This window comes from Myxocyprinus asiaticus, chromosome 23 (assembly GCF_019703515.2).
Source record: "Myxocyprinus asiaticus isolate MX2 ecotype Aquarium Trade chromosome 23, UBuf_Myxa_2, whole genome shotgun sequence".
Lineage (NCBI taxonomy): Eukaryota > Metazoa > Chordata > Actinopteri > Cypriniformes > Catostomidae > Myxocyprinus > Myxocyprinus asiaticus.
Genome location: NC_059366.1, coordinates 14,968,778 through 14,987,325, shown reverse-complemented (window position 1 = coordinate 14,987,325; position 18,548 = coordinate 14,968,778). Strand labels below are relative to the sequence as shown.

General features: G+C 37.0%; 1 protein-coding gene across 1 annotated transcript in view; it reads left to right on the top strand.

The window, feature by feature from the left end:
* lrmda (leucine rich melanocyte differentiation associated) overlaps positions 1-18,548 on the top strand; it is a 442,410-nt gene that overhangs the window by 272,442 nt on the left and 151,420 nt on the right. Inside the window, exon 3 of the mRNA XM_051651345.1 lies at positions 18,409-18,537. Within this exon, the coding sequence (XP_051507305.1) occupies positions 18,409-18,537 (129 nt within the window). The remainder of the gene's footprint in view (positions 1-18,408; positions 18,538-18,548) is intronic.

Below are 18,548 nucleotides of genomic sequence, written 5' to 3'. Positions count from 1 at the left end.
TTAAGATCAGCTTTAAAAGGAAATAACTTTCCGATCAGAAAATTTAAATGAGAATATACATTCACATGCACGAGAATTTCACATTCTTATATAAAATTTCAGATGCATCTGGAAGAAACAGTGCGGCATTTTTTACTGTTTGTCTTTTCTGACTTTGTTGTGCTTTAATGTCACACAGTAACACATTGACATAGTGACTGATGTATGTCGTCATTAACTTAGAGACCTTTCCCTCGAAGATGCATTTTAGCGACCAGGTGTAAACAGCGATGTTTCTCGCTTGTCCACATGTGATCGGATTACCCGAGACACATCCTAATACCAGGTGTAAATGGGGTCATTGAGAGTGAAACCATAAAGAATTGACATTTAGAAAAGAAAATTGTTAACTTCAGCCTAGGATATATTAATAATTTTGCTTATTGTTTGGCTTATGTAGTTTGATTTTAAGGACATTTTTTTTTACTTGTATACATTTATAAAAAAAATGTTGATGCCGTGTTGGGTCAGCACATGATCTCCAATGTAAAATCTGGCCCTGAAACAAAACCAGTTAAGAACCACTGCTCTACAGTGTCTCTACAGATTTGTACAAGAAGTTGAGCTGTTTTAGTGACTCACAAAAGATTTACATGGCCAATGTTTACAGTACATTCTTCAAGCTCGGCTGTTTTAGATCATAACCAGTAGCATTTTTTTAACTACAAAAGACATCAAAGCATTTTACCTTTGCTCGTTATTGCACACACATTGTCCTCGCTCGATTTACGGTAACATGACTGTCACCTAAAAATGGAAGTAAACAGTCGGCAAGTGTAAGATAAGGAAAAGTGACTAATTACTGAGCTGCATTTGATCTTTGCCTCTGACATGTCGGCAGGCTTCACGGGTGGTACGTCACAGGGGCCCTTTGAAGAGGGCGATTTTGTAAGAGATTTGGATCATTACACAATAAAGAACACTTTATAAGTCACAGAGCAAGTTAAAGAAATGATGGTTAATGATGTTGACAGCAGTTCACCTCTGTAGAATTATGCCCAGATTTGACTGGACTTGCCTCCTTTAATGAGTCCTGCTTTTCTAAGGTAATGAAGCAGTGTCAGAGTGTCAGAGTGAACGGAAGAGAGAGAATAAACTTACTTTAAACTGAACATGAGTTAATATCACATAAATCAGCCATCACATTCCTCTTTTAAAGTCTCATGGCAATGTAATAGGGAGGGTATCTCCAAACAAGTGAAAGTTAGATTATTTTCTGTTAGATTTGAGTGATATAGGAAGAGATTAATGTCTGGGATTGCTAGATTGGAAAGACTGGGGCTAGTTGTCAAACTTTTTACTCTTTTCCATAGGTTAGGTTTATTTCTGAAAGTCATTTTTTGTTTAGGCACATATCTTAAAGAGATAGTTCACCCCAAAATGGAAATTCTCTTATCATTTACACACCCTCATGCCATCCCAGATGTGTATGACTTTCTTTCTTCTGCAGAACACAAACAAAGATTTTTAAAAGAATATCTCAGCTCTGCAGGTCCATACAATGCAAGTGAATGGTGATCAGAACTCAGAAGGTCCAAAAAGCACATAAAGGCATGATGAAAGTAATCCATACAACTCCAGTGGTTAAATCCATATCTTCTGGAGCGATATCATAAGTGTGGGTGTAAAACTGTATGTAAGTGCTTTTTATTGTAAATCTACACATTCTGGTGTGTAAGTGATATTCACTTTTACATTCAGCCACCTAGTGGTTGGGGCTGGTCAAAGGTGGACATTTATATGAAAAAAATAACTTAACTATTGATCTGTTTCTCAACCACACCTATCATATCACTTCTGAACACATGGATTTAACCACTGGAGTCTTATGGATTACTTTTATTATTTCTCCTTTTTTGACCTTCTGAATTCTGTTCACCATTCACTTGCATTGTGAGGACCAACAGAGCTGAGATATTCTACTAAAAATCTTAGTTTATCTTCTGTAGAAGAAAGAAAGTCATACACATCTGGAGTGGCATGAGGGTGAATAAATGATTAAATAATTTTCATTTTTGAGTGAACTATCCCTTTATAGTCTTAGCTAAAAAACAAAAAAACAAAAACTTTTGAACATCACCATTGTTGCCCACGAATAAAGATACAGTTCATTAAAAACTTTTTATTATATCACCTTGAACAAAACTAAAAATGAAAAATAAGCATTTTCCCTTAGCTCAACTGGTAGAGCATGGCACTAGCAACTGCAAGACCATGGGTTAGATTCCCAGGGAACACACTAACTGATCAAATGTATACCTTGAATTCAGTATCTTGTAATTGTTTTGAAGCTGCTTTGGATAAAAGTGTCTACCAAATACATAAATGTAAATGTCATATAAATGCGATAATTTCTGGGATTGTCATTAACTATGTACATAAATTTTGAACATTTTAAAAATTATTAAATGTTAAATCAAATTACCTCAAATATATAGATGAGCTCGTAGGTCAGGAAAATTATGCTGTGCATAGTGACAAACAGGTGTTTAGGAAAGTCGGTGGTAGTTTTTGTTGCTATTTAGTGTTTTGGGAGACAATAAAATCAAAAGTGCCTTTTACCTCGGGGGGCCTTTAGCCCCATTGTACCCTATAATTCACAAAAATATATATATATATATCCTAATTGAAGACATTTTTGAAGTGGGTGTTTGAAACCAGCATACAAAGCCACTGCTAGAGATACATTTGTGCAATTGCACTTTTGACTAAAAACCTAGTTACAGAGACACAGCCCTCGTGACAACTTCCCTTTGTGATTACCAATCTCCCATAGAAGATAGTACTATGAACTTGTGGCAGTAGAATCAATTACAGTAGTTTTCTTGTGAACTGATGTCATGGAATTTGATGTAAACAGTGTCTCCAAGTCCGCTTTCATTGACTCTTTCACAATACTTTCAATAATCAATAATGTCCCCTTTGGCCATAAAGAAAAGCGCTCTAGACTGGCAAGCTAATTGACTAAAACTCAACCAGTTAGTTAAGTGAAAATGAATTTAATTTAAGTAGATTTTTCTGTTGATTATAGGCTTTCGTAAGGCGTGTATTTAATTTATATTCACACCATAAAATGGTGATGATCGCTCCTCACCTCCCCTTTTTACCTCCTTACGTGCACAGGTTATCCCGAGAACCAATAACATTTTATGTGATATCCTTGTGACAGGGTGTTGGAGAAGTCAAACTGTCTGTTTGAAAGAGAAAAACAGGCAGCATCAGGAGTTTAATTGGTTTGCATATGTGTCTAATTATCATATAGGGTTAGTACCGATGCAGAAGTAATGTAATTTTCATTTTGTAGCATTGTGTAATGATACTGCCTTTTGCTCATCAGGAGAGATCTTCATACCTAACACTTTACTGAGCTGCATAATAATATAGTGGAGCGACAGCTAATTACTACATAATAAGTGAGTGATGATGGAGTCAGGGTGGATATGCCTCATATATTTAAGTGGTTTCAAAGCACTGCCAATGTAGAGAGGCTTGCAATTAAATCAAACCACTCTTTATTTAATTACAACCAGATTTATTTGCGTATATACTCTTACTTAACACGAATGAAAAGATAACTATACACTGTATGTTATGTGAATGACTACATTGGTTAGTTCGGATAGTTCCTACCCCTTAAATCCGATTGGATGAGCCATAGACGAAGCCATTGTAAATTGACTGTAAACGCACATTTATGACCACACATTCTACAGTATATTAGTGATCCAAGTTGCTGCATTGCCTGGCAACTGCAAACAGACAATAGTTAGGCTTATGAAATATATTAATTGGCAGAAGAATTGTTTATCCCAATAATTGTTTATAATAAATGTATCTGTTTTTTTTATTTATTTTTTTTATTTTTTATTTTTTTTTATTTTTTTTTACATTGATGTCTTTAATCATATTACTCAAAGTAACGAATGGCCTCTCTTGACCTGTTTGCTTTTTTTCTTTTTTATAAAGTATCTGCTGAAGATCAAACTTTGCCAAGATATAATTACCAATTTAAAGGCTGTAAAACTATTTTCAATGTATACATATACATTCAGGACAGGAAGTCTTTGAAGTAGCTACAGCTTGATATGGTTTTATCAACCCACTGTAACTTATTTTGTCTGCAACATTTACAGATGACAGCTATATAAACAAATCCTTATATAGCTTCAAAGTGTTTAAAACATACATTAAGCTGTCTAAGATCAATCCTGTGTTTTACCAATGAAATAGAGATTAGAGAAATGACTTGAAACCCATAAGTTATATGTGGCAAGGCTGCATTTTTATTTATTTTTGTATTAAGGTGTGTGCTTTTTCACTACGAAATGTCTGCAAATACTCGGTTACACGATCCCACTCTGGCAAGTTGCCTACATTTAGTTTACAATTTGTTGTTTGCATAGATCCTGTGATGCTCAGTCTAAAACAGAGGAAATGTGCATGACATGGAGATCCGTTAGATAGGAGAAGTTAATGGCAATTTAGATGGGAGAAGAGCGGCGCTTACTGACTGCTTGAAACCTTTTAATTAGCATTAATTACCTAGCAGAAAATGTTGGGGCTTGAAAGGATTTGTGTCAGCAAGTGAGAGATCAAAGATTGCGGCGCTCGCATTTTAATCTGCCAAGTAAAAACTAATAAGGGCCTTGTAATAGGGCCCCAGAGAGTGACAGCGCAGGTGGGGGACCATAATCCTCCCAATTAGATCATCCAATGATTTAATTTGCCTCTAATATTGAAAAATTACGATTCTTTTCTCAGTGGCCATCGGTCGGATAAAGGCTGGTTTTCCAGGCATTCGCCAACCTTTTTTTTCAGAGCTCCTCATTTATGGCTTTGAGAAACTAAAATGAAAGCTTTTTGGGAGGAATGTGTGGTTGGCCATGAGGCATGAAATCATGACTGTCTCATGTGGTTGAGCGAGGGGATGGGAATGATTCAGACCAGGAGCAGGCCCCAGACAGGGTCATCCATCAAATGTCATTGATCATTTGCCATGAAGTGGCAGCAAGGTAGTGATTATTTGCTATTAGATAGATGCTCAAGCATACAGGGCTGCAGCTTGACAGTTCTTCCGGATCAGCCCCAGATATATCGTAGAGAAAAAATGCTCTTTTTGCCTTCCAGTGAAATGCTTACTTCTTAGGATCAGTGACCACATGAAAATTCTGATTAATATTTAAATTTGGTCACATTCCGAGAAGGGGTGGGAATCAGCATGGATCTGACACTACAATATTATATTGACATCTCCGGCACAATACAATAATATTTCCAATCTTTATGTTTCACATTTGCGATTCACATTTGAATAGTCTATTGCTTGCAAATGAAACAAGTTATAGACTTATATTCTTATCTCACTCTAAGTTTTGCAGTACTTTTTGTCTTCAAACAAACTTGGTCTGAGTGTTGGTAAATCTCTATTTCCTTAAATTATTCATATATATATATATATAAAACTCAGTTTTGGTGGTGCTCTCCTTTAAGACTTGACTGTAAATGGCCACTGTTATGATTGGCTCTCTGCTCTTGACTGACCTGCTCTTTCCTTGCCATTTCACTGCTCACCACTACTGGATGGGGCTAAGGAAAGTGATAAGGGAAAGTAGTGGTTGACGTGTTTTTGTGGAGGTGGTCAGATGCAAATGTCTACCACAGTAGGGGTGGGCGATATGATCAAAATCTTATATCACAATAAGAGTAATTTTATATCACGATAACGATATATATCACAATATAGTAATGTTTTCTGGAAAACCAATACAAATCAGTTAACATAATAAATAACCATATTGTAATGCCAATTTTTGGAAATTCTAGTCAGTGAAATAAATACTTCTTAAATGAAAACTACTTATATCATATAATTAATTATAATACAGTTTACTTGATAAACAGTCAAAGTTAAAAATAATATAAACACTCAGTTTTAAATCAACTTTACCATATAACTCAATTTCACATTTTGCCACATTTCGGTCTGGTATGTTGTTGACCAATATTATTGTGAACTTTCCTCTAGAAGCTCAAGATCTCTTCAAAGCAAAGTTACAAAGAAAATATAACATAATTTTAGTCAAAATTCTTGCAGAAAATACATTTCAAAAATATTTATAAACACTTCTTGCAAAAAAAAAAAAAAAAAAGGACAGAATTAATGCAGAGCGCATCTTTTGGTTTTCATAATATTCTTTAGCGTGCTTCATTTTGAGGTGGTAAAAAAAGATTGTTTGTATTACCACAAGTGATTATCTTCGAGCGACAGTTTGCAGATTACATTTTTCTAATCTGTGTTGGCTTTTGTGAACCTACACCACAGTCGGACCTGTTTTAACAAGCTCCACTTCATTTTTTTGACTTTTCAATTGATTATATCAGCAACAATTCATCAAATGATGGAGAAGTACAGATGTGCATAGTAGACAAGCGCACCTCGGCATGTTAAAGAGATGATCCAGGTATCTGGATCACAGTGTCCCAGTAGAGAGTGTCAGATCATGGTGGACTGCTGCGTCCTCCGCTACATAGCACTCAGAATCTGCCCGCAAATTTAGAATGGCAAAGAATCAGCAACGAGTTTACGGGCGCATTTGGAGCATTGCCTGCATAATTCCTTTAGTGAATCTGGCGCCAAACAAGCGTACGCAAATTTTACCGACCACAACTCATTCACCGCTCAAGCCTGGTTTCAGTCTCATGTGAAGCGTGCCCACTGATAGATACGCACATGCTGCGCACATGGATATTTACATATCGCAATATACACGATATAGCAAAATCCCCATCGGTTACCACTTTATATCCTCGCCATGATAAATATCGTCATATCGCCCAGCCCTAATGTGACATTACAATGTGGAGGAAGTACAGAACAAGTCGTTTTGTAGCTTGGATTCAACAAATGCTCTTATTGCAGCGAGGAGGAAGTTTTGAGTTCTGAAATTTACAGTATGTTTTTATTGTACAAAGAAGTCTTACATGTGAAAAGATCAAGGAAAACATATTTCCTCATGTCATGACCCCTTTAAATATACATTTTTCCCCCATCTCTAATTTTCGATTATTGATGCGTCATGTAACCACAATCACATTAACCTTGTTTCCATACCCTGATTAGGGCAATATTCTGTTTTCTAGAAATCTGATCTAGATTAGAATTTAGCGGAATCCTGTGCCATGTAAACACCTTATTCAGAATATCCACAGTATGCACATTTATAAATGTGCATGTCCAAACGAAAGTAACTATGAGTGTTAAGAGACGCAGGCAGTTTTAAAAAGTTACGCTATTGAAGAACACTTTTCTGGAGCAAGAAGCAGAGGTTTTTTTTTCATGTCTTAATGTTTCATTGTTACAAACCTTGAGATGAACAAATTTATATAGAGATGATTAAAAGAACTGTAACATTTTGCAGTTCATGAATGACATTGATGAGAGTTGATTAAATAACTGTAGAATTTATAAAAGCAGCATAATACTGTAAATGGCAAAAGTGAACATCTCCAGTATTTCCACAAGAAAATAGAGGACAAAGAACGTCCATGTCTTCATTCAGATTAAGCTGATTACCTGTGTGCAGGAATATTCCAATAGCTGTCGAGCATGTAAACGCCCTTTTCAGAATAAAATTTTAACCAGAATATGGACCTAAAATGGAAAATGCAAATGATGGATAGCTAACAGCATAGCTTGAACCTCCTCTTAGTAATTTTATAAACTTTCTGCTGAAAGGGCCTAATTGATCCACTAAGGTCGCATTCTTTTACGTTTAGTCATGGGCTTATATTTGCCCAAGATATTGTGGCATTTTCAAAGTCATCGATTTTACTTTTTGGCATTTATCTCAATGCAAAGTGCCTTAAGATACATTTCCCTCTCAGATAAACAGTGATAGCAGATGACTACAGTGCCATCTGTAAAGAATATAATTTATTTCCAGGGCAGCGAAACAAAAGGGAGACTGCATTTGTTTTGTGAGGAGAGGGGTAATCAGTCAGTGGTGTCGTTTGAAAGAAACTGGGTTGCACCAGAGACAGGGAGGCCATGAGGCATGAAGAGAAATGGTGTTGAGCATTTCTCTGCCAGCAGACCCATATAAAGTTACACTGCAGTGCTTCCAAAATAAAGTGACTGGCTCTGTTTTTGCTTTAATCATATGAATAATGGCTACATTTTACAAAATTTTAATTATATTGAAATAGTGTCCAGTAATGTTTACATTTATGGTGTGGTATTAACTGAGACAAACAATTTCAACTGTTTTTTTTTGTTTTGTTTTTTTGTTTGTTTTTTTCAGTTAAAATGATTTGATGCTCCATTTAGACAGCCATAATGTCTGTATTGTTGCCCAAAGTATCATAAAACCCATCTGTTCTTGTACTTGGAACTACAGTTTGTTTGTTAAAGCTGAAGTGTGTTGTTTCTGGACCACTAGTGGCACCAAATAGAAATGCAATATACAGTATCACTGGTGGCCAAAAGTTTGGAATAAATGTACAGATTTTGCTGTTTCAGAAGGAAATTGGTACTTTAATTCACCAAAGTGGCATTCAACTGATCACAAAGTATAGTCAGGACATTACTGATGTAAACAACAGCACCAACACTATTTGAAAAAGTCATTTTTGATCAAATGTAGACAGGCCCCATTTCCAGCAGCCATCACTCCAACACCTTATATTTGGTACTAGAATGTCACTTGCCATTATATCAAACACAGTTTAAAGCTATTTGGTTTGTTAAATGAAGCTTAACATTGTCTTTTTGTTTGTTTCTGAGTTGCCACAGTATGCAATAAACTGGCATGTCTTAAGGTCAATATTAGGTCAAAAATGGCAAAAAAATAAAAAATAAATAAATAAAAGAAAAGAAACAGCTTTCTCTAGAAACTCATCAGTCAATCATTGTTTGAGGAATGAAGGCTTTACAATGCTTGAAACTGCCAAAAAACTGAAGATTTCATACAAAGGTGTACACTACAGTCTTCAAAGACAAAGGACAACTGGCTCTAACAAGGACAGAAAGAGATGTGGAAGGCCAGATGTACAACTAAACAAGAAGATAAGTACATCAGAGTCTCTAGTTTGAGAAACAGATGCCTCACATGTTCTCAGCTGACAGCTTCATTGAATTCTACCTGCTCAACACCAGTTTCATGTACAACAGTAAACAGAAGACTCAGGGGTGCAGGCCTTATGGGAAGAATTGCAAAGAAAAAGACACTTTTGAAACAGAAAAACAAAAGAAAAGGTTAGAGTGAGCAAAGAAACATAGACATTGTATATATATTGCATTTCTATTTAGTGGCACTCACACACACTTATTTATTATTGTCTCTGCATATTAAATTGGAAAAGGAGAAAGTAGAACAGACAGATTGTGCCTAATTAAAGTGTTGGTAAGTGAGAAGACAGAGATTCTCAATGATCGGATGCTATTTTTGTACGCTTCAACTCAATAGAGTCCAGATTGCCCCTGACATAGCCCATCAGGTCAGTCAGACTTGGCACTGGAAACAAAGTTTGCAAGGGCCGGGGGGTCAAACCTGGCTTAAAGAGTCAGCTCTGTCAAAATCCTCCTTCACATTCTTACCTTACGGCCAACCTCAGCTGATCCTGGGCTATTAATCACAGCGGAGCGGCTCTGACCTCAGCCCCCTCTCCCTTTGAAGTGTGCTGTCCTTTGCCGCATGAGGAAATCATTTTCTGCCTGATTCAATGAGCCGTCAGCCAAGCCAGCGGACCTAATGACATGTGAGAATATTAACCTCCTACCACTGAGAGCTGTGAATCTTGAGAAGCAGTCTATAATTCACCAGGCGTTTCATCCCTAGCCTCAGTGCTTCTTCTGAATGAACCCCCGTCAGACCTGACCCGACTCAACCCCACCCAAACTCAGCACACAACTGCCTGGTCCAGCCAGAGGCAGCTTTAAAAAGTAGTTCAGCCAAAAATTAAATGAAATATTGTAATCATCATTTACTCACCTTCATGCCATTTCGCCTTTTTTTTTTTATTCTGCGAAACACAAAAAGAGATGTGAAGCAGAATGTCCAAGTTGCTCTTTTCCATAGAGTGAAGGTAGTTGTTGATAGTGATTTGTTTTGCCAAACTCAAAAAAGTACAAAAAGCACCATAAGTATATAATAAAAGTAGTCCATACAACTTGTGCCGTGTATAATAAGTCTATAGTAGATGTGTCACGCCAGGTATGGCCCAGGTATACTTCATTTTTCTGTGTTCCGTATTGGATCGTGCCCGTTCGACCACGTTGCCTTCCAAAGTATACTCTTTTGACCAAACGCATTCAATCCATTACGACGTGAACTAATTTACCAAATGTACTCCTCTCTTATAATCCACAATTAGAGGCTAATTTAATGCAACACTTTATCCATAGGACACCATGTGTTTATTATTTTTCCATTTCACACATTTAGCTCTAAAAACACTAGTCTTTAGCTCTTTATATGCATTCTTTATTTGTATGTGGTATGTGCAATGCTGCATACCATAATTATAGTGTTGTTAAATGGAGCTGAATAATTCACTGCAGATTTGTGAATATCCATGTAAATAACAAACCAAAATGTACACTATAGATTGGAAGAAAATCACCCTACCAGTGTGTGTCTCCATTAACACTGCAGGGTGACTTCTCCATAAGCCTTTAACACATGTAAATTGCAACATAGCTGAAGCCCATTTTCTTACACATGTGATCTGTAAATTGTTGCCACCCGAGGGCTGGTGACATGTTTGAAGTCGGGGGGGGTGAAGGGGCCGAGATTAAGCCAGATAATGGCTGCCTAATACTGCCAAACTGGAGATTTATAGTGCCGCAGCCTCGGAAGCCATCATGTTTTTGAAGATTGAAAACAGAATTGCGTGCAGGTTGAAGGTGGGAGTGCATTTTGCCCCTTTTGCTTGGCATTGCACATATATTCTGCAAGAACCTGATGAAGATGTTGTCAAGATCATATTCAAGGTTGTAAGGTTGATTAAAAACTCTAAAAATGACACAATAGGAAAAGGGGTGTTTTAGTAAGTTATGCTTAAAATAAACCTTGCAAAATTATTTTTTTGTCATCTTTTTTTTTTTTTTTTTTTTTTTTTTTTTGCCTTATTTCCAGTGGAAAAACATGCTTAAAACAAGATACATTTACTTGACAAGCAATATTGTGTAAGATAATTGTGTAAGATAGACTTTTCAGAGAATGTCTTGATTTGAATTTATCGTTCTTACCTAATTTTTCTTGTTTTAAGTATGAACCTTTCTAAATTTAGTTATTGCTTTGATTTATGCTAAAAAAAATAAAAAATACATAAAAAAAATTAAAAATAAATTGCATATGCCATAAAAAAAATACAAAAATAAATAATTCAAGATACATTCTCTGAAAAGAATTATCTTCCACATTTTTGCTTTTCAAGTAAATTTATATTGTTCTACAGATGTTTAGATTATGTAACTGGAAAATAAGACAGAAAATAAAATATTTTCTTTTAATAAGAAAATATTAAGTAAATTATTTTTGCAGTATAAATGCGTTTTAGCTCACATTCAGTATAACAGCTATAGATATTAATCTCAGCAATAGTTGTGTGAAGAGATGTTTATGAGCTGGGCTTTGTCATGTCCTTTGATGGACAGCACATCGCTTTGCAGAAGCATCTGCATTTTCTCCTCCACTTTATTTTATATTTTTATTTTTTTATTATTTTTTTTAGTTTATTAAAACCAGTCCAATCCCTGTTTTTACAGCCTCACTTGCCTCTTTCATTCATTATAGTTCCTTATCTTGGCAGGCAATCAGTCCATTATGCACATATGAAGCCCATCACTCCAACCGGATTGGCAAATTCATCAAACATTTATCTTTTGCCCTGTGAACAACATGTCAATTTGCCTGTCACTCCCAAGCCTTTGCTGCCTCCTTGGAATAAAAACATTACTTTTCATGCACCGGAGACAGCTTTGATGTTAAATCTCCTCTCAAACTTTGAAACAAGGAGTCTGATCCCAACCCTCACTCAGAAAAATATTCCAAATAATGTCTTTGTGAAGAAAATTGTAATGTACTAGGGGAGACATGTCTTTGTCCAGGAATCAGTTGTTCTTGCAGTCTTTCATTGCATAAATGGCATCTGCCAACAAATGACCTTTTTCAGAACTAACTTCTCAGCCATTTTTGCATTTTACAACCAACTGGTGTCAAGGAGACTTTAAGTGGATGTGTGAAGGCAGTTTCCGTCAAGTCAACACAGGTAACAGCAGAGTAACCACTGGTGTAGATCATCACATTAACTATGGATATGAGCCACAAATTTTGTTTGACATCCAGAAAGTGTCCAAATATTATTTATTTATTTATTTTTTATAGTTTAAACACAACAAACCTTTTTTTTTTTTTTTTTTTTTTTCTTGAAATGTGTGCTTTTGCTGTCATCCTTAAAAAAATACCACTTGGTTTGGCATTTTATTAGATTACTTACTTAAAGCTGAGCTGAGGTGGGTTAGTGGTGGGTGCTTTTTTTCAGATCAGTTGTTGAGTATGTATGGTGCAGAATGCCTGTGGCTGTTCTGGGACACAGTAGTTGGCTCCAGACACATGGGTGACACTGTGGAGCTGAGGATATGAGCAGGACTAATATCAAAGGATGATCAGAGCTGCTGTGTCAAGTACAGACACACTGGGGACTCAAAAACCACTGAAAGAGAGCAGGGAAGAGAAAGGCCTTTTAAAACCAGCGAGTAAACAAGGGAATTAATGGCCAATAGCAAAGGGAAATATCAAAGAGTGGGAATATCATAAAGATAGAGGCTTTTGCTGAATGGGAATACAAAGGGAGTGTGAATGTGTCTGAATGAGAACTGTGTCTTAGATCATGGTCGTTCAGCGAATGTGTGTGAGAATATACTGTTTGTGGTTTGCAGTATTTGCAAACTCTGAGGGCCTTTCAATTCTTTTGGCCCAGCAGGTGTATAACCCAATGGAGCACAACAGCAACAACCCACTTTTTCAGTTGCCTTAGTTCCGGAGGCATTTTTCCAAACTTGTGTCAAGTCGTAATAATAGTACCAGATGGCGAAATCGTAGAAAATGCTACAAAGTTGGCTTGCACAAAAATGTAGCATACAACCTTTACTCTTAGAGAAAAAATAAATAAACGAGGATTAGGATTTATCCTAATTTTAACCCCTAATCCACACCTAAACCTAACAGTAAAGTCTAACTTCTTACTCAAATGATAGACCTAACCTGATCTTAATTGGAAAAAACCACAGAAGAAAGAAAACATTGGGTTTGGAGCGAGACGAGGGAAGTGTATTAAAGGTAATTGATATCAGTCATTTGTATTGCATAAATAAATATGGAATGACAACACTGAACAAAATTTGTCAAGTCATACGATATTTTACGATTTCACAATATCCTACGAATTATTACGAGTTGTCATGTTGCTATGTTGCTTTTCCCATTTATTTTCTCCATAGGCTTTTTCTTTATGATTAACATTTATATTGATTCTTGCATCGAACAGAGAAAAGCAAAACATAAATACACGGAATCAACATTTAACTCCCACTACCACCCCTCCACATCCCCAACCCCACCCCGACCCTCAACAAACACCCCTGTGGTCACACATAAAAAAAAAAAAAAAAAAAAAAATATATATATATATATATATATATATATATATATATATATAAAAATCACACACATTAACAACTACCTCTCTCTCTCCACTGTTCCACCCTGAGAACCCTCCAAGAATGCCAAGTATCTGCCCCATTTCCCAACAAACAAATCCAAATTCCCCAGTCTTCTATACGACCCTTCTTCGAAAGCCGCCACTCTCCCCATCTCCGAGCACCACTCCTGAAATGGGGGCGCTCCAGCCGACTTCCAACCCCTTAAAATCACTTGTCTGGCGATCATATCCAGTGTTAGGGCCCATTTTTTAAATGTATATTCCCCACATTGATAATTTTTGTTAAGCAATGAACTACAAATCCCATGGAGCACTCCAAATGATGTAATCAGATCGGAAATGACAATAGAATATAAAAACATTAGTTTATAGCCATTGCTTATAAGTGTATTTACAAGTTATTATATATACATACATATATATATATATATATATATATATATATAACCAATCTAATATCATGATATAAATAATTTATATCACGATAATGATGTATATCATGATGAAAAAAGTAATCAAGTCAGTGTATTAAATACTTTATAAATGAAAACTACTTCCTCAATATAATTTTCTCTTTATATGGAACTTGACAAACATAGTCAAAGTAAAAAAGAAAAGAAAAAAGAAGCTAAATTTGGTTTTAAATCAACCGTACCACCTTACCAACCTTACTTACTGCGTGTGTCAGATGAAAACTATATTTAGAACCTTTAGGACACGCAATGAATGTCATTGAATTTGCTTCACCGGCTCGAAATTTTTGCTTGGCCTGCCGTTGAAAAGCTGTCAGTACCTGAAAACCCTGTTTCTTCAATTCTCTCAGTCTCACGTGAAGCCGCTTCGCCTTCCTCCTCCATTTCTCCAACAGAATAATGTGTACCATGTGTAACGGACATTTCTTGCCGCGCGGTGGCAATTTTGCGTAACTTTGCATTAGATTTGTGATTTTGCACTAGGGCTGAGCAATATGCAAGAAATATGTTCACGATATTTTCATAAAAAAATATTGCAATATCCGATTACATCGTCAACCCCCCTGCCAAGGGTTTATGTAATATTTTTGCTTTATTGATTTTGCTTTCAAAATTAAATTCATTCATTGAGACATGAAAAACTTAATCCATAGATATTTTTACATTCAAATGGCACTTCAAATGAAACAAAAAGCAATTAAAATAAAAAAATGTCAAAAATTTGTATATTTAACCACCTCCCATTTGCCGTCACGCAAGTTTCCGTCTACAACAACAGATTACTAACTTAATTACGAGCACATCCTGAGAATGTCTTAGGTCATTTGCAGCATTCTCATAGATGACACTAATCTTGCAAACTGTTTTCAGATGACTGAAATAGAGAAGAAAGAGTGTCCCTTTCTGGAAATGTGACCTGAGAATACTGGCTGACTAATGGCTGCAGTGACTGACATTTCAACCAATAATCACAGAGAGTTTTTCTTTTTTTTTTTTTTTTTTTTTTTTTTTACCTCTGTTGTCAGCAGCAGTTTATCAATCAGCATGTCTGCATTAGTATTTGTCTATCGATCCATCCATCTCTGTTAAGCCATCTCTGTGTCATTGTCTATGCTCTTGTCCTCTTTTTGGGCTTCTTTTGAGGAAAGTCTGCATAGTAATTTGTTTTACAGGCCCTGGCTTTGAAAGGTTGATTAAACGCATTTACATTGCAGTCTTTTGATGTGGACTGGAAGCCGACATGCAGTTTGCGAGTGGAGAAGGTGCTTTGGTCCTTTTACATGTCAGCAAACTGTCAGCATCTACATGATCTTTTGAAAGACCCCATGAAATGGATTGACGTGCAAATTTGTATATGCCCTTATGTGCAAGATAGATCATTTTTGTTCTGTTTTCACAGGATAGAAAGATAGTACGTTTTAAATATGTATATAGTAAAAAAAAAAAAAAAAAAAAAAATATATATATATATATAAAATTAAAAAAGGCCACATCTTCCACTTGTACATTTTTGTTTGAAACCTCCATTTTCAGTTTTTGTACCGCCTTTATTTTGAAACCCACTTCAACACGCCCCCAAAGTTGTTGACAGGGGTCTGTGTGGGTGCCTCATGCCGCCCCCCCTGCAAGATGCCGCCCTGGGCAACTGCCCATGTCGCCCATGCCTAAATCCGCCACTGATATGGACTAAAAGCTATAAAGTCATGAAGTCTTTAACATCTTAATCTATGGTGATAATGAAATCTTAATACTTTGTAGGCAGTTTTTTTTTTTTTTTTTTTGTGTCAATATTTCTCCTCCTGATTACAGTTGGCTTCATGTTTAATAATTGAATGCAGTGTTGCAGCATGGCCGAATCTCCTGTTCTGCGAGCCATGCGCTAACTCAGGCAGAGAGAGGCAGACATGCTGCACGGGCAAACATGTTGAGATATTCACTGTGACAATGAGCTTGATCATAATTAGCTTAACAAGGAGTGGGTTCATGGCGTGGCTCATTAAATCTATCTCCCTTTCCCCCTCGCCCATCCATTTGTCTCCTTTTCACCTTTGAATCAGACATCGCTCCTGCATTGTGCTATTCTGTCATTGTGGTGTGACTTTGAAGATAGTGGTGAAAATGTGCAGTCAGTTTTGGATTCCCCATGGGGACGAGGTGTGAGTCAGAGAGGTTCCTACCTGAGAGAGTTTATGTGTGACTGTGTGTGTAAGAGAGATGTGTGTGTGTGTGTGTGTGTGAAATGTATTTATAGCTAAAAACAAAGTGAAACTAATCTGACAAAATGCCCATTTTAGGACATCCGTGGATGTCCTCTATTGGAGTTTTTTTTTTTTTTTTTTTTTTTTACATGAATCTTTTTTAGGGTTTAGGTTTTGTGTTAGTCTATAGTAATGATAATTTCCATAAAACCCAAGTTAACGTGTTTTTGTGTTAGATCGAGTTTTAGTTTGGCTCTGTTTTTTGTATTTAACACTAAGCATTTAGTTTTGCATAAGCATACTTATGAGCGCTCTATAATTAATCATTCTGTTAGCAATGCAGTTTGAAACTTCTCCACTTGTGCACTGTACACATGTCGTTTACAATGCAGCAGCACAAATGTTGAGGCAGAATGTATTCTGGAGTAAATTAGGGTTGAATCCCTGTATGTTGTTCTGAACGTGACTTGGCCTCTCCCTTGGCTGTGAATTTAACTGATTAAATCACCTTTTGCACACAGCAGTAGTGACACGAAAACAACAATTAATAAGCAACCCCCCTGTGATGCGCGACTGCCTTTTAACTAAGCAGCTAATAACATTACAATTGCCCAGATATAGCCAAGGCAAACAGGTGGAGGGGGCTCGCAGAACAGCTTCCATGTACCGAGCAGGGACGATAGAAATGTTTCTCTGCATAAGCAGATTTTCACATAATTTGTCAACACAAATACTACATATTTCTCTAGTGGTTTAAGGGCTTTTGCACAAGTTCTTAGCCTGCTATTGCTTTTAATGCTTTAAGGGATAGTTCACCCAAAAATGAAAATTCTGTCATCTTTTACTCACCTTCTTATTGTTCCAAACCCATACAATTTCAGCAGCCATGTAGTACATGATAAGAGTGTTGATTTGCACAACATATCACAGAGAATTCTAAGACACTGACAGCAGCAGTAGTATATGGGTGTCACCCAAAGACAGTATTCAGCTGGCTTGATATCAACATTTTACTCCTGCGAGCTCTTTCCAAATTGCCATGGGATTTTCCATGCTACCACAAAACGTCTCATGACAACAAAATCCATAAGATTACGACACACAGGTGTTATTTTTCTTTCTCGCCCGAAGAGCACCCGAGACTAGCATCTCGGTTGCCATTGGATTGTTCTGTTCTCAAGGCGAGCTGACAGACCTCAATTTAAATTAACTAAGTGTGGACACATTAACATTGTAGGTTGTCAGCCTCCTGCCATTTGAGGTATTAGAAACACACACCCCGGCTTTGATGCACCTTCCACGGCATGAACTTTGGAAGGCCCCGACATTACCCTGAGCACCACCCTCCATCATGTTTATGCCAGCACAGGGCGGGGAAGGGGACCCAGACAGAGAGAAAGTCCTTGGGGACCATGTGTGTGTCTGTGGGGATTAGGTGTCACAATGGCAACAATGTCAAAGTTTTCCCCCGAAAAGCTGTTGTTTTTAACTCTAAAGTGCCTCATCATCGAAGAAAAGTTGCACAAGTTGTACTCATTCCGTTTGTGGCGAGGTATTAAGAGTTGCGCTGGGAAAATGATGGATGACGAGTTAAATTTATGTTGGGGGAGTGAAGGTGAACAGTGACAGAGTTATTTATCTTGGGAATGGAGGGTTAGGGTCAGGCAAAGCTGGGTGCCTGAAGGCACAAGGCATTGACAAATTCATCCCGCGCACTGCATTTCTGAAGCCCTTTTGTTTTGAATCCTGGCTACTCACGAGTGACCCTCATCACTCACGCTGCCAGAGTGTGAAGGATGCTGTACTATGCCAGGGGATCTTACCGCCACTAATTCTTATCATTCACTCCCTTGACATTCCCAAGCCCAAACTAATCTGGCCCGTGAAAGGGTCCGCCTGAAATATTTATTTCTGCACATAATGGCTGCCCAGATTTAGGGCCATATCATTTTTCCTCTCTTGCCTTATCATTGCAGGTCACTGGCAGGCCTGAAAGCATTCACCCAACTGGAAGAGCTGATTGTGGACAACAATCTTCTAGGAAATGACCTCTGGTTGCCAGGGTTACCGCACCTCCATACCCTGACACTCAATAAGAACCAAATATCCTTTTCTC